The 15,299-nt window shown below is 42.2% G+C and overlaps 2 protein-coding genes across 2 annotated transcripts in view; one reads left to right on the top strand and one right to left on the bottom strand.

Annotated features, from left to right (window-relative positions):
* The window catches only part of HEATR4 (HEAT repeat containing 4), a 32,139-nt gene extending 26,501 nt beyond the window's left edge, over positions 1-5,638 (top strand). The window contains 5 exon segments of the mRNA XM_044435715.1: positions 68-146; positions 807-978; positions 1,627-1,688; positions 5,451-5,528; positions 5,530-5,638. Coding sequence (XP_044291650.1) covers positions 68-146; positions 807-978; positions 1,627-1,688; positions 5,451-5,528; positions 5,530-5,637 — 499 coding nt within the window. The 3' untranslated portion in view covers position 5,638.
* On the bottom strand, positions 1,709-3,561 carry RIOX1 (ribosomal oxygenase 1). Its single transcript, XM_044436621.1, has one exon. It carries the CDS (start codon positions 3,559-3,561, stop codon positions 1,750-1,752), a length of 1,812 nt encoding a protein of 603 aa, XP_044292556.1. The 3' UTR covers positions 1,709-1,749.
* Positions 5,639-15,299: the final 9,661 nt, after the last annotated feature.

Raw genomic sequence — 15,299 nt, 5'->3', positions numbered from 1 at the left:
GGGCAGAATTAGCCAACTTCTTTGCAACAGCATGCCAGTTACATGCCATCTGTAATGTTCAATGCAGGGAGGTGAGTCGTGCTGTGACAACTTTCAATTTTGAACAGGAAGAGGAACAAGAAATGATCCAGAAGATCAAAGACAAGGTGAAAAAATTCATGATCGGATTTTTTCTGGGTCAAGATTGAACTCAACTTTTTGTAGCACATCAGTCTTAAGACACTAAAGTGCACCAGTCCTGTCCCTGGTGCCTATGCTTTGGAACATTTAAAATAGGTTTATCATATGTAAAAGATTCCTAGAGGGGGTAATGAAACTGCACTTAAGATGGTTTTAGATGGGAATTCACCAAAGTGTCAAAGCAACTGTTAGGTGAAGGCTTGAGCTTATACACTTAGATGTGACTTAGAAGGCTTTGATATTAATCACATGTTAATAACTTGGATTTAGTTGTCAAGGTTTTCTGCAGTCCAACTCATACTTTTCTTGATTTTTCACATCATGGACTTCTGTGACCATTTTATTGTAGATGTTATGCTTTTAACAAGTAACTGAAGCTGAGGTAATGCAGGCCTATGTAGTGCTTAATTTTCTCTATAAACCAAAAGGAGTAAAGTAGTTAAAGGATTCAGAGTTGTCAAAGATCAAAATCAGATCACTTAGCAGTCCACTCCTCAAATACATTTACCCTAACTCTGTCCTTGGGTTGCACATTCTTCTGATTAAATAGAATCTATATTTGTGAACTAAATACTTAAAAGTCTAGTGATAAATGGAAACATAAATATATACTATTTCTGCTGCAGATTGCCACGTTAAGCCAAAAAGACTTGGTGATTAAGAAACTGCTGAAACTCCAAGAGATAACAGAAAACACATGGCATGAAGCCCATCGCATCTACCGGGAAAAGGGAGATACCTTTGCATACAGAGAGATACAGGACATCTTCTTTGCTGCTGTTCAAGCTCCTTTCACCGGTAATTCAGAGTGGCAGAAATGGGGCTTGGTGGAATTCTAGCTTTTGTTTTAGTATTTTCCATGTTTCAGAGGACCCACAATACAGCTTTAAAAGCTCCTTTATTAACAAGATTTATATGCTACTAATTTGAAGCAATTACTTAGCTTCACAGAATATAGAAGCAAGGCTTTTGAAATCGAGATTTCCAAAGAACTGCATTAATTGAATTATATATCACTTCTAAGAATTGCTCTGTTTTTAAAAGCTTCAGTAAGACATGTAGGATCATCAAGAGTGTAAGGCATTTCTAGCAGAGTTATGTAATGAAAATGTTAACTGATAATCTTTCTGTGAATATAGGTCTATCAGATACAAATCTTTTACATATTTTAATTTCTAATCAAATATCCCAATTTAGACATTTATTTTCATAAATATATTTAAATCTGGAATTCCTATTTCAGTCAAGGGAAAAGTCTGATATTTATGCTTCATGAAAATGTTATTGGAATCAATTTTTTCAACACCTTCAGCTAAAAGAAAAAGTTTTTCAAAGTAATAGGGTAGTAATAGCGTACACTGTGCTGTCAACATTTTACTATGCATGTGGTGTTACAGTCTTTCTTTTTAAAGCTAGACTAAAATATATATCTGCTTGTCTGTCCAGTGCAAACTCACTGTCCAAGCAGGAAGTTCTCGAAGTTACGGTCTGCTATCTTAAAGTTATTAGTAAGTATCAGAGAAGAGCATTCTTTCTCAAAATGTATTTATTTTGACTGTATCTGGCATACTAGATAGACAACAGAGGGTTCTTAGTAATCAACAGTCCCTTCTCAAATAAGACAGTTGCCAAGGCAATTTTATCATCCAAAGTAGCACAGGGAAGATCTTCCACACTGACATACTTGGGATAAGAAGAGAGCAAAAGTTCAATACTATCTATATATTCAGGCTCTATTTCACAGTACTTGGACGACTCCTTGTGGTACACCCTTGAGTTTTCTGTGGTGTAATACAGGAACATGCCATCTCGTTCATTACACAGTCTGACAATTCCATACCGAAGCAGCCGTACCTGTGTTTTTTCCTTGATTTGGACATCAACATTTTGGACATTTCCATTCTCCCACCGTGCTGGATGACCATATATACTCAATGCCTTTTCATTTTCAGTGAACACTGGAGGAAGGCAGTCATGGAGAAAAGCCTTTGCTCTTTGATCGACCGCAGCATCAACTGGTGCATAATCCATGAGTTTTGTTATTAAGGCACTCACCTTTTGCATAAAGGCAACTCGGCGGGGATCAGCAGCATCTGAATTCACAATGCCCATATATTCCAGGTAGTCAACAGGGAGGCCTTGACGATATTCCACATCCTCTTCAATGGCCATCTGCAATGCTGCAGGCAGGAGCTTTTCCAATAGGTCTCCCCATGAGTTGCGCTGATATGAAGAAACTGTTATATGGAGTGAATGTGCATCTGGGAGGCAGTCCCCCTGATGGATAAATCCACGGGGAAAATAGAGCAGGTCCCCAGCTTCCAAGACAGTCTCTAGAATGGGCTCTCCAATCTCTGTTTGATTAAAGTTGTGACTTGAAAGCTGAGGCAATACTTCAGCTGCATTCCTAGGACTGTAAATCCGCCAGTGCTTCTTTCCTTCCAACTGGATGACAAAAGCTTCAATGTCGTCATAATGAGGAGCAAAGCCCTGTGTTCCGGCAGGGGTCAAATATGTGTTGGCCCCAACCATGCTGTTGAACTGCTCCTGTAGGATGGAGAGGAAGTGCCAGACTGTAGAAGAAAAGGCCTGGGGGTTCAGCATCCGGAGAGAACACCCATTCTTGTAGAAATCCCACACCACAGCTGGCATGGCCCGGCCCACTGGATTATGTGTCTCCCTCTTTCCATCTTCATAGCTGGTCACGTCCAAATTGACACCAAACTGAACATCTTGGTCACGAAGGATGGCATCTAACTCAGCTGTGGAGAAGAGGTCCTGGTAGTAGCCTGGGCTGTGTCTGTGGATAAGCAAGGGCTTTTTCTCCCAGTAATGGCCGAAGAATTGCTGCAGGGAAATAGGAGCAATGAGCCACTCCAACAGTTGGGCTGCCCGCTGCCGGCTATGCGGGACGTTTGCCAGGTCTCGGAGAAGCTGCCGGAGTGAGCGGCCCGGAGGACGAAGCTGAGCAGAGCGCTTAGTGGGTGTCGCGCTTTCCCCATGCAGAGCGCCGGCAGTCGCTGGGAGCTTTCCGTTTGCCTGACCACGCTCACGCTTCCCACGCTTCCCCAGGCCCATCTTCCGGCCCTGCAAGGGCGCCACATACTTGGCTCCCGCCTTAATCCGCGCTTTCTTTATTAGCTTCTCCGGGGTACCCCGGAGGGGACGGTCGTGGCTACTAGGCTGCTCTGCATCACCGCCTCCCGGAGATACTAGCCTGTCCCCGGCTGCTGCGCTCTTCGCGGACCGCTTTTTGATCCTCCGGCGTTTTGCGGAGGCAGACAGGCCGTGTGTCGGACGGGGTGGCTGTTCCCGTTCCCGAAGCTGCCCGGCTGAACGATAAGCCGAAAGAGCAGACACGCGCGAACTCGGCAGCTCCATGCCTGGCCTCGGAACGAGGAAACCCGTCTGCGCGTGTCCCGCGTGGCACCGACTGCTTCCGCCTCGGTTTGCACGCTAAGTTTGCCCTTCCGGTGCGCGTTGTGGTGGCGAGCGGGAGGCTTGCGCATTTCTGGCTTCATCCGGTGGTCCCAGAGGAATAGTCGATGGAGCTGATCTAGGTCTGCGCAGGCACCCGCGTCCCGATCAGCTTTTCTGGTGTAAACCACGAACGGATTTCTTTCCCTGCCCCTGTGTAATTTGCAGGATGTAGGAAACCGCTCTGCGTCTATAGGGGTTGGCGGTCGACGGCAGCTTTCTTTTTCATCTGGCGTGTAAGCTTTATGGGGACTCATCTAGTCGTCCTCTGAGAGGCCACGGCCGAGCTGGTTGTGGCGGCCTGCAATCCTAAGCGTGTTTACCTAGAAGAGATTTTCACTGAATTCGGTGAGACTTCTGAGGAAACATGCATACACTTGGGCGTGTATACTTCTGTAGAAGTACTGTAGGACTCAGGATGGCTTACTTGTGAGTAACACATGCGTAGGGGCTTAAACACTGTTAAACTTGGGCAGCCGGCTCAGACCTCTGCAAAACCTCATCCAATTTACAGCAAGTTTCAAGACGAGTAATCCATTAAAATACCTTGTAGAGGGATAGTCTGTCGCATCAAACACTTTTGTGGCATCTTGTAACAGGCATTTATTTCTGCATAAACTTGTGTGGTCACTGTCCACTTCATCAGATGGTCCTATTTAACAAATTAGTTTTAGGGAGTTCCACAGAACCCTTCAGGCAGAATGAAAAATTAGCTTATTCTAAATGTGACAGTGTTACATAAATGCAGTAGCATTAAGGGGTGCCATAGACAATTACTCTTAATCTAAACAATCATTTCTGTCAGGCATTTTCAAGACTTCCCTTGAAGAAGTGAATTGCAGAGTGCAATCCTATTTAGGAGTAAGCCGCATCAGATGGGACTTACTCTCCAATTGCGGATTTAGATTACAACAGAACAGGCACTTATCCATAAATCACTTAAAACACTGTCAGTGTTCAAGTGAGCTTATTCCCAAGTAAATTATGTGTTGGCCTGTCACTTAATCCACCAATTCCAGTCTTGAATTTGCAGAAGCTGAGCAAGGCTGTCATGGATAGGACATTTTGGAGGGCTTTCATTCATAGGGTCACCATAAGAACCAGTGTGGTGTAGTGATTAAGAGTGTGGGATTGGGACTTAGGAGATCTGGGTTCTAGTCTCCATTCAACCATGGAGCTCACTACGAGTCAGTCACCGACTCAGTCTGACCTACCCCACAGGATGGTTGTGAGGGTAAGATTGAGAGGAGAATTGAGTAAGCTCTCTTGAGTTCCTTGAAAGGAAAAAAGATGGAATTTAAATGTAATAAATACAAAAGGTCAAAGATGGCTTGACAGCACATAACAAAAAAACCCCTTAGGTGTAAATAAAGTAGAAACATGCTGTGCATCCTTTTCCATTTAGACAACAAGGAGAAGTGTCCTAAAGTTGATTTTCATATTATTTCAGTTGAACAGCCTGACTAATCTTGGTACAGGCATGCAGTTACAATAATTGGACAATAACAGCTAAGATTTACACAGTGTACCAGCTTAAATGGTTTTGTAGATTTCACTGTTAATGTGAGTTAAGTAATCAAATGTGAAAGTAACCAATGCTAAAGTAATTAAGAAATATTTACAGTTAGAGGTCATTTACACAATTATACAGAAACGGACAGCAGATTATGAGGGGGAGAAAAGGCATAATTTGTTCAAGGATTATTTGCAAAGATGTAGTAGTAGTAGTGAGTGGGTCTATGTATATTTTTCAATTCTCTCAAATCAAGTTTTTCTTCCTGGTTGCATTCTAGCCATGGTTAGGAATCTCACCAAACCCATGGACACAAAAAGCCTTCCTAGGAGCACAGGAAATACACAATGCTGAGAAACAGAAAGGTTCCACAAAACCAAAAATACTGACAGAGAAGCAGAAAGATTTCAGTGTCATCAAGAAGAGTGAAGAAACAACCGCCACTGTTCATTTTGTGCCATAGCTAAGGTTCTGGCCACTCTTCTAAGGTTTCATACAAATTATAGTTTTTCAGAGACATAAGGAATTGTAGACTTGTTCTTCATAGAACACATACTAATTTATGTGTGTCCCACTGTGTGCTGAGTTCCAAGTTATATTGTGAGATGGGAGAACTACATGTAGAATGTTACCAGCAGTCCATCTGTTGGAATGCTGCTGGTAATACTTCTGCAATAGATTTGTAGCTGTCATGGATGTTAATTACTGGATAGTACCTATGTAGAGTAGCACACTACTCCATGATACATAAAGTGGTTCTGGAAGTGTTAAAGTAAAAAATACTATGTTTTGTGTGCTCTACAGTGTATATCTAGATGTGTTTATGTGGTATCCCTTTTGAAAGAAAAATTGTGAACAAAGCTAACATTTCTTATCAGCAATTCCACAATTTTTCTTCATGTTTAAAATTTATTTTAGGAGAGAAAAAGACTAAATCATGCATTTAGTTCCGATGTTGCTGAACTACAGCTTCTATAATCATGGAGCATTAACTATGATGGCTGAAGCTGATGGGAACTGGAGTTCATTCATACCTGAAAAACCATGGGTTCCCCATTTCTGGGGAATTATTATCAGAATTATGCCTGTAATTCTAGGCCACAGGTGAGCTATTTGTGATTTTCCAGATACTTTGGCTTACAGATCCCATCAGCCTTAGCCAGAATAGGTAATGATGAAGGATAATTAAATTTTTTGGTAAAAACATCTGGAGGACCACAAGTTGCCCACCCCTGCTCTAAACACTAGGAAATAAATCCCATTTAAATTTCTGGGAATTTCCTCTTAGAAGACATGCTTAGATTGTGCTGTAAATCACTCCTAGTGCTTCACATGTTATCTGTGTACACCCAAACTCCCATAATGGTTGTTTCTTTTGATAAATAATATGAACCAAATTGACCATATTGCAACCCAACATGAAAAAAACAGAAGAATTCATAGGCTCTATCACATGTAATTTAGATGTTTGTTCCATGAGGCTAGTGACCACTCAAAATGGAATTATATACTTGAGGGGTTTCACAGTAGCACAATAGTGTCAAGCTAGAACATAAGTTTATTTGTGCGCTCGCTCGCTCGCTCGCTCTCTCTCTCTCTCTCTCTCTCTCTCTCACACACACACACACACACACACACACACACACACACACACGAATATATCCGTTGCTATTAGAACTATTAAAAGCTTTGTTCCGGCTGGTCTGGTTTGTAGCAGAAGATATTGTATCAGGTTTAGATGATACACGCATGTTTTTCAGTAACATGCATACAGTTATAAGTAAAAATCTGTTCCTGTTGTAACTAATCTCCAACAGTTTCATTAGTATTATCAGAGTAAAACTAATTTACTTTTTGTATGCAACTAAAACAATTTTTCTTAGGACAGTGTATGATAGTGTTGTAATCCATTGGTTTGACAGCAAGTTATGAAAGCTGTAGTGCTAAAAAAGATTACTTTTCCAAACCATTTTAAACTGAAAAACAATGTTGTTTTAACGGAAGGGAATTGTATTATTGAATGAAATTGTTGATTTTATTGATTATGTCGTAAGCTGTCCAGAGAGCCCTGTTGCTAATAGGGTGGTATATAAATAAATAAATAATAAATATTCTCTACCATAGACAATCCTTGGATGATCAAACATTACATTCATGCTATGTAAGTATCCCTTGGGGTTGAAGGCTAGCATCTCAGTCCTATGTGGTCTTGTGTAAGTCAATTGATTTTATTAGCATTTAGGCATGCCTACCTGCATGGAATGATGATAGATTGCATTTATTATGTCCATGATTCTATTTTTGCCTTTTCTATTTAACCAATTCTGTGTCACAATGTCACTTTTGTCCATCCTGTTTTTCCATGAAATTCCCCTTCACACTAGGCATGGAGTAAGACAGCTTCCTCTCCATTCTTTTTTATGCCATGAAAGATTCAGTGTGATGCTAAGTAGAATGTGGACTCTGAATTTACTGTTACTGTATTTATTTACTGCCCCATAGCTGAAGCGCTCTCTGGATGGATTACAACAATCTATAAAACAGACAATAACATGCACTAAAATACCATAACATCAGAAAAACATTAAAATATAACTAAAAAAAACAATAATGAGGAATGATTTTGTAAAACACCTGGAATGGGTAATCCCCCCCATGCCCCTGGGTACTCATGTGAGTCTTTAAAGGATTTAGCATAAAGGGTATCTTTATGCTACCTTGGCACCAGCTGGGCCACAGTGGGGAGGTTGTTCCATAGATGGGGGCCATCACAGTAATAGCGTACCCCTCAGTTGACACTCTTTACCCTTCCCTCAGAATTGGTGTTCAGAGCAAGGCAGGCTCCAGAAGTTGAGCATAATGTCCATGCTGACTCTTTAAGGGAGCACTGCTTTTTGCAAAGAGGCAAACTCCCTGGCCCAACTGGTTATTCCTTCCTTACTGGACTTTATAAGCCAGGAAGAGCAAGGATCCAGTACAGAGCTGGTTGCACAAACCTGGTCAAGCATCTTGTCAGCATTCTTGAGCTGCACCAGCTGAAGCTCATCCAATAAAACTGGACCAGGCCGTGCTCTGGATATCTTCATAGATTCAACTCCTTTACTGCTATGTTCCAGTGGAAGCAAGAGCGTTTTTCCTGGAAGTGCCCAGTGAGGAAATTACAGCAAGTCTGAGATGATTTTAAGATATTCCAGGGGCCAGAATGTAATAAGGCCTGGACAACTTTGAAAAGCAATAATGTAATCAGGACTGAACAGAAAACATTATTTGGAGATAGATATATGAAGCTTGATTTTTTAAACAATGTTTTCTGGCTCTGGAAACATGACAAGTACTTGACTATGCCTTCTTTCTAAATATGAGTACTTTTTAGAATGGTGGGATAGCAATCCCAGAAATTTATTTAAAATATTAGAGTCTGATTACCTGTTTTCCTCCCATGAAGAACTCCCTCTCTCTACCCTCACCTTTTACAAAGGCTTTATGAAGTTCCATGAGAACTGCATGGAACTAAATAAATAAAAGGCTCTAGCCAGGAACCAATGTATTTTTTTAAATCACCAAACACATCTGTAACAGCTGAAATAGCCTATGAACTATACTATTAATGCCAAGACAGGAAAGAATCAGAAATGATCTGAAGGCATTGCTAGAGACATGACTGTTATTTGTGACCAAGTTCAAGAGCCTACAGTGTTCAATAACTGCTGTTTTGAATTTATTTATGGCCAGCAATTCTATTTGGTGCAAGTGTGTTACAAACTACCCAGCGAGGTTAGTTCCTAGATTCAGCTAGAAATGTACAGTATATCACAGAAGTGAGAACACCCCTCACATTTTGTAAATATTTTATTATATCTTTTCATGTGACAACCCTGAAGAAATGACACTTTGCTACAATGTAAAGTAGTGAGTATACAGCCTGTATAACTGTAAATTTGCTATCCCCTCAAAATAACTCAACACACAGCCATTAATGTCTAAACCGCTGGCAACAAAAGTGAGTACGCCCCTAAGTGAAACTGTCCAAATTGGGCCCTAAGTGGCAATATTTTGTGTGGCCACCATTATTTTCCAGCACCACCTTAACCCTCTTGGGCATGGAGTTCACCAGAGCTTCACAGGTTGCCACTGGAGTCCTTTTCCACTCCTCCAGGACGACATCACAGAGCTGGTGGATGTTAAAGATGTTGTGCTCCTCCACCTTCTGTTTCAGGATGCCCCACAGATGCTCGATAGGGTTTAGGTCTGGAGACATGCTTGGCCAGTCCATCACCTTTACCCTTAGCTTCTTTAGCAAGGCAGTGGTTTTCTTGGAGGTGTGTTTGGGGTTCTTACCATGTTGGAATACTGCCCTATGGCCCATTCTCCGAAGGGAGGGGATCATGCTCTGCTTCAGTATGTCACAGTACATGTTGGCATTCATGGTTCCCTCAATGAACTGTAGCTCCCCAGTGCCGGCAGCACTCACGCAGCCCCAGACCATGACACTCCCACCACCATGCTTGACTTAGGCAAGACACACTTGTCTTTGTACTCCTCACCTGGTTGTTGCCACACACGCTTGACACTATCTGAACCAAATAAGTTTATCTTGGTCTCATCAGACCACAGGACATGGTTCCAGTAATCCATGTCCTTAGTCTGCTTGTCTTCAGCAAACTGTTTGCGGGCTTTCTTGTGCATCATCGTTAGAAGAGGCTTCCTTCTGGGACGACAGCCCTTCAGACCAATTTGATGCAGTGTGCGGCGTATGGTCTGAGCACTGACAGGCTGACCCACCACCCCTTCAACTTCTGCAGCAATGCTGGCAATTTTTTTCAGCAATTTTAAAAGAATTAAATAGCGAACTATGCATAGTTATCTGCAGAAGATATTAATAGCATACAGGATTCATCCAACAGGAAGCTATGGTCTGCAGGAAATTTTTCTAATATACTAATGGGGCAAAATTATTCTGAATTAGAAAGAAGAAAAAGAATGCCAGATGACCATCTCAGGAAGTATTCACTGTTTAATTCTGCTTCACAAATCAGTTAAGACAGGATCTATATATTTAAGTCAACGTGAGACATGCTGTCCAATCTCATGCAGAGCTAGAAGTGTCTAAGCCCATTGATTTTTAATTGGCTTGGGCACACCTCACTGCATGGGATCAAGCTATACATTGGCTTAAATCTTGGTACCCCAGCTTCCCTGATCTGTGCTTTATCTTGTACATAGGGCATTTGTTACTGGATCATTTTCCTGGAAGTATTCTTGTTCCTAAAACACAGGCTGGAGGTAACTAAACATGAACAAGAATTCCATGTAGAGATGGCACAGCTATATTGCCAAAGAAGGGATCCTGTGTGGATAAGTTACTTCTTTGCTCATCTTAATACCATTGTAGGAATGGCTTATCACTAGGTGGCAGTGCAGGGTAGCCCAAAGTTTCATTTATCGCGTTCTTGTTTTTCAAGCTTGGCAACCCTGTTAATGGGAATTAATACTGTTCCTGCACCAGGAAGAGGAAAGCAAAGAGGGTGCGTCTGAAAAAGATAGTTGTCCTGCTGTTTTTGAGATATAATAACTCTTTACCAAAGCCATCAGAAACACAGTCACGAGATTTGTTTCAAACTTGTACCTTAGAAACAAACAACTTAGATATAGCAGAAGGCTATCTCAAAAATATTGAGAAATCAGACTTTTAAACCAAGTGTGTGTCTCCAATATCTATCTGTGCGTGAATGCCACAAACTGTGCTCGTCAACTCCTTACCAGCAGCTGTATTGAGGGAGCCATTGATATGCTAATATCAGATTGACTGTCAAGAAGGAAAAAGAAGATAAGTGAAGAATGTAGGGACCAAAAAACATGGAAGGATCTTAGACTTTTTTCCCCCAGATGATAGGTAAAGGCACGCCTGGTTATTATGTAAGTTTACTTCCTGGGGCCTCTATGAAGTTGCAGTGTCTCTGAGTAGGTTGGAAGGCCTTTGTTTGGCTGCTATCAAAGTAGTTGCTGAGTGACATTCTGAAGGAGTGACAATCGCTTTTAGTATTGTTAGATGAACTGGGTAAGATTGACTGGACATCCTAGCTGGATGGAAAAGAACAATGGGAAAACTGAGAGTTAAGGTATTTTATTTATTTATTTATTAAAACATTTTTATGCCGCCCCATTCGCCGAAGCCTCGGGGCGGCTCACATCATCAAGTTAAAATAATTATAATATAAATTAAAAATATAAATATTAAATTAAAATACAGCAATACAGTATAAAATAAGCCGCCCTGGCCAAATAAAACCAATAATGTTAACAGTTAAAATGCCGCTTGAATAAAAAGGTCTTTGCCTGGCGCCGAAAAACAAATAACGACGGCGCCAGGCGGACCTCTCTGGGGAGCGCGTTCCATAACTTAGGCGCCACCGCAGAGAAAGCCCTCCTCCGAGTACCCACCCTCCTAATTTCTTTCATGGAGGGTTCCCGGAGAAGGGCCTCTCCCGCTGATCTCAAGGGGCGGCTGGGCATATATGGATGCAAGCGCTCCTTCAGGTAACCAGGACCCAAGCCGTTTAGGGCTTTATAGGTCATCACCAACACCTTGAATTGGGCCCGGACTTCAATGGGAAGCCAGTGAAGCTGACGGAGAACTGGAGTCATGTGAACACAACGCCCAGTCCCCATCAGCAGCCTGGCAGCTCTGTTTTGAACCAGTTGAGTTCTTGGGAGTTCTTGGGAGTATGGGAGTTAAGAATTTTGTCTGAGTTAGTCTGTGAAGAAGATCTGCTAGGGAATGTGGGGACCTTTTAAAAAGGGCTAGGGGAAAGCTGGGGATAAAATTATAGCTAACACTTGAATATTGAGGTATTCTGTTTCTGTGGAATATCCTTATTTGACTGCTGAAGTTGCAAGAGGCTGTGTTATGCCAAGAGGTTGCCCTATATCTTGCCAATGGAAGATGAGAGGCAGTAGAAACCCAGATAAAACTGCCCATGCAGCCAATACAATGGGGTACTTGGGATATCAGAGGGAGACTGTACTCAGAATCTGGACTTGGTTGTAAAAGTACTTAGCTGAGGTGGACATTTTTGGAATTTGGCCTATGGTAAAAGAAGTTCTTAGAGGCATGCAGTAACAACGGCGTTTCTTGAGTCCTAAAGAATGATTACTAGTGCTCACCGAAACAATAAAGTAAACAAACTTTTTGGCACCCAGAGAGAAAACAGTGGAATCTGTCACACCTGATCCTTATTCAATCTTCAAATATATCACTGGAGATTAAGGTCAGCAATGACATTGATTAACATTAACAGTAAAGAAAAAAGAAAGCCAAACCAAAACATAACAAAGGAAATGGAGACTCTAAGCAGATTGCCTACTTATGGGTTAGTGGCTAGTTAAAAGGAAGAAAATGCTACAAAACATATAGTTAAAATTACATGTAAAGGTGACTGTCTCATAAGAGAAGATCTTGAAGATAGATTTTATGTGCATCATTTTCCCATTCATTATTCTTATAACCAGATGATGAACGTAACCTAAAATAACTAGTTACATTTCAAAATATCTTCACTATCTTCTGTGTTATGATGAAGCAAATCTCTTCTTTGTAAGGTCATGGGGTTAAACTGGAAATAGGGCATGTGTGTCTAGTTTCTAGCTTCCTGTCTGTGAAACTCTGACTGGTGACTAATTGCAATGGTAGTTACATCATTCAGTGCTGCTTATGGCATCCAGGTATATCTGATTATTTGTTTTCTTTTAGAGATCAGTCAGTATCTCCACCCTATATGCGCTTGGCATCATGCTTGTGTACTTAGCCTTTCCTAGCAGTGAGGGATTGAGCCTGTCTTGGCAAAGAAGAGTTTTATTCTTTCCCCTGAAAATGCTGCAGGTCAACCAGACTCTCAGTGTGTTAGGAGAGAGGTGCTGTTGCTCCTATAAACCTTTTCCAGAAATCTGTAGCACTAAAGATATTGTGAACAAGGTTTCTTACACATCCAACAGTGAGAGATGGGCTCAGCTTCCTGGTTGGGGGGAAATGAGGTTCAGCTTGTGATTCAAAAGAAGAAACATAAAACAGAGCTTCCCATCCATTTTCAGGAGGCTGTGTTGTCGCACTGTGTGGATCAGCCCTGGTTTAAAGGTGAGTGACTGCCCTCAATGCATTTCCTTCCTAACTCTAGGTATGTTCCAACCTGTGGAAGGAATTGCCAGTATAAAATGAGACAGCCCTCTCCAGATGTGTTGGACTACAAAGCTTAGGGGAAACTAAAGTGGAGAGACAATAGAAACATAGAAACAGAGCGAGTCAGAAGGGGTCTCCCGGGCCATCTAGTCTGACCCCAGCTCCTGCCGGCTCCACTTACGACATGCCCACAGTGCTTCATTTTGTTCAGCATGGCATCCAGCAGTCTCCTTTTCTGGAGACTGCAGCTTGGCTTTCTCTGTCTGGTCTTGGTCTTCATAATCTTTGATAGAGTCAATACCACTATTTGAATTATGGGGTGAAAGGTGTGTGTGCGCACACATGCATGGGTGGGTGGGTGGATGGGAGGCTTAATGACATCTACAGGCCCTACGTCCTACATGAACCTTCGCACACCACAGCCAGCTCCATTTCTGCAATGTGCTATCCAAATTATTTATACACACACACACCCATATTCTATTATGGATGTTGATAACAATTTAATTAAAATGAGCATCATGTTTACAACATAAGGTATCCTTCTCATTTTAAATAAATCTGCATTTTCAATACTAGCATGTACTCTTATTAAAGGGAGAAGGTCTAAATAATTGCAAAAGCTATAAAGCTCCCCATGCCCTTGCTCTCACAATGTTAGACAGGGAGGTCCAGAATGGGAAATAACCTCCAATTCTGGGCTTATCCAGCCCAAAGGAAAGGGATGTCAGTTCAGCTATAGAGTGGATAGCAAAGGGTGACAGATGCACAGTGGATTATTGCTTTCACTAAGCAAGCTCCCCTTAACCAGTAAAATCTCTGCACCAGTCTGTCTCTGCCCTGGGATAAAATAACATCCCCAAAGGATGTCATCTTGCAGTGAGTGGGGATCAGTCCAGAAGGGAATTTTTGGGAATTTGCTGCTTTCATCTTCCCATCATGAACCTTTACAAAGCAGAGCCAGCTGGGCCTAAGCAGCAGAGGTTTTGCCCTTGTCTCTTCAAAGTGTCTTGACTGAAGATGCAGAATCTGTGTTATATCTGTGTGGCTCCTGACAGTCAATTGAGTTAGGTTCCTCTCAGGCTTGTGCCCCTGTTGGAGTTTAATGATGTGCACCCCTTGGAGTCAGGGTGCTTTTGAATCCTGAGATAAGGTGAGCAGTAACATGTTTGATGGACTATTAGCTAGAAACTTCCCTCAGCCAGTGTACCTAGACTGCAAGGGAGCTGGAAAAGGTGGAGATATGAGGATACTGTCGGACAAAAAGGAAAACCTGGTCAAAGTGGGGACAGGCAAGCAGCTGGCTAAGGAGACAGCATGGTCTGGGACATACCTGGGCAGATCTGGGTAGGCAGCCTGAAGAAACAAAGCAACACCAGTGTGAGCCAGTGGGGTGTAGTGGTTAAGAGCATGGGACTGGGACTCAGATGATCTGGGTTCTAGTCCCCGCTCAGCCATGGAGCCAACTGGGTGACTTTGGGCCAACAGACTCTCAGCCCAATCTACCTCACAGGGTTGTTGTTGTGGGGATAAGATGGAGGAGGCGAATGATATAAGCTGCCTTGAGCCCTTTGAGGGAAAAGGCAGGATATAAATCTAAAAATAAATACATACATACATACATACACAGCTGAACTCTGGGCTGCCCTCTTCGGTTAGGCACATAACCACAGGAGGACAGACAGGACAGATCCATGCAGGGGTGGCCATGGGAGTTACTTGACTATGGGTGTGGGGCCAAATCAGGCCTCCTGTAGTTTTCTAAAACAGCTAAGGGGGCAATAAAAAGGTTGGGGAAGCAGGGCAGGCTCCCTGTAATTTGAGCACCGATCAGTGTGTTATACTGTTCATGCAGTGGCATTTATGAAGACCATGGCTTTACTAATGCTCATTATATTGCACAAATCTGTATTCTAGAGCAAACACTAGAATGAATATTCATCAGATTCTGTGGCC

This window comes from Varanus komodoensis, unplaced genomic scaffold (genome assembly GCF_004798865.1).
Source record: "Varanus komodoensis strain SLA01 unplaced genomic scaffold, ASM479886v1 scaffold3, whole genome shotgun sequence".
Lineage (NCBI taxonomy): Eukaryota > Metazoa > Chordata > Lepidosauria > Squamata > Varanidae > Varanus > Varanus komodoensis.
The sequence above is the reverse complement of the archived record's forward strand: the minus strand, read 5'-3'. Positions and strand labels throughout refer to the sequence as shown.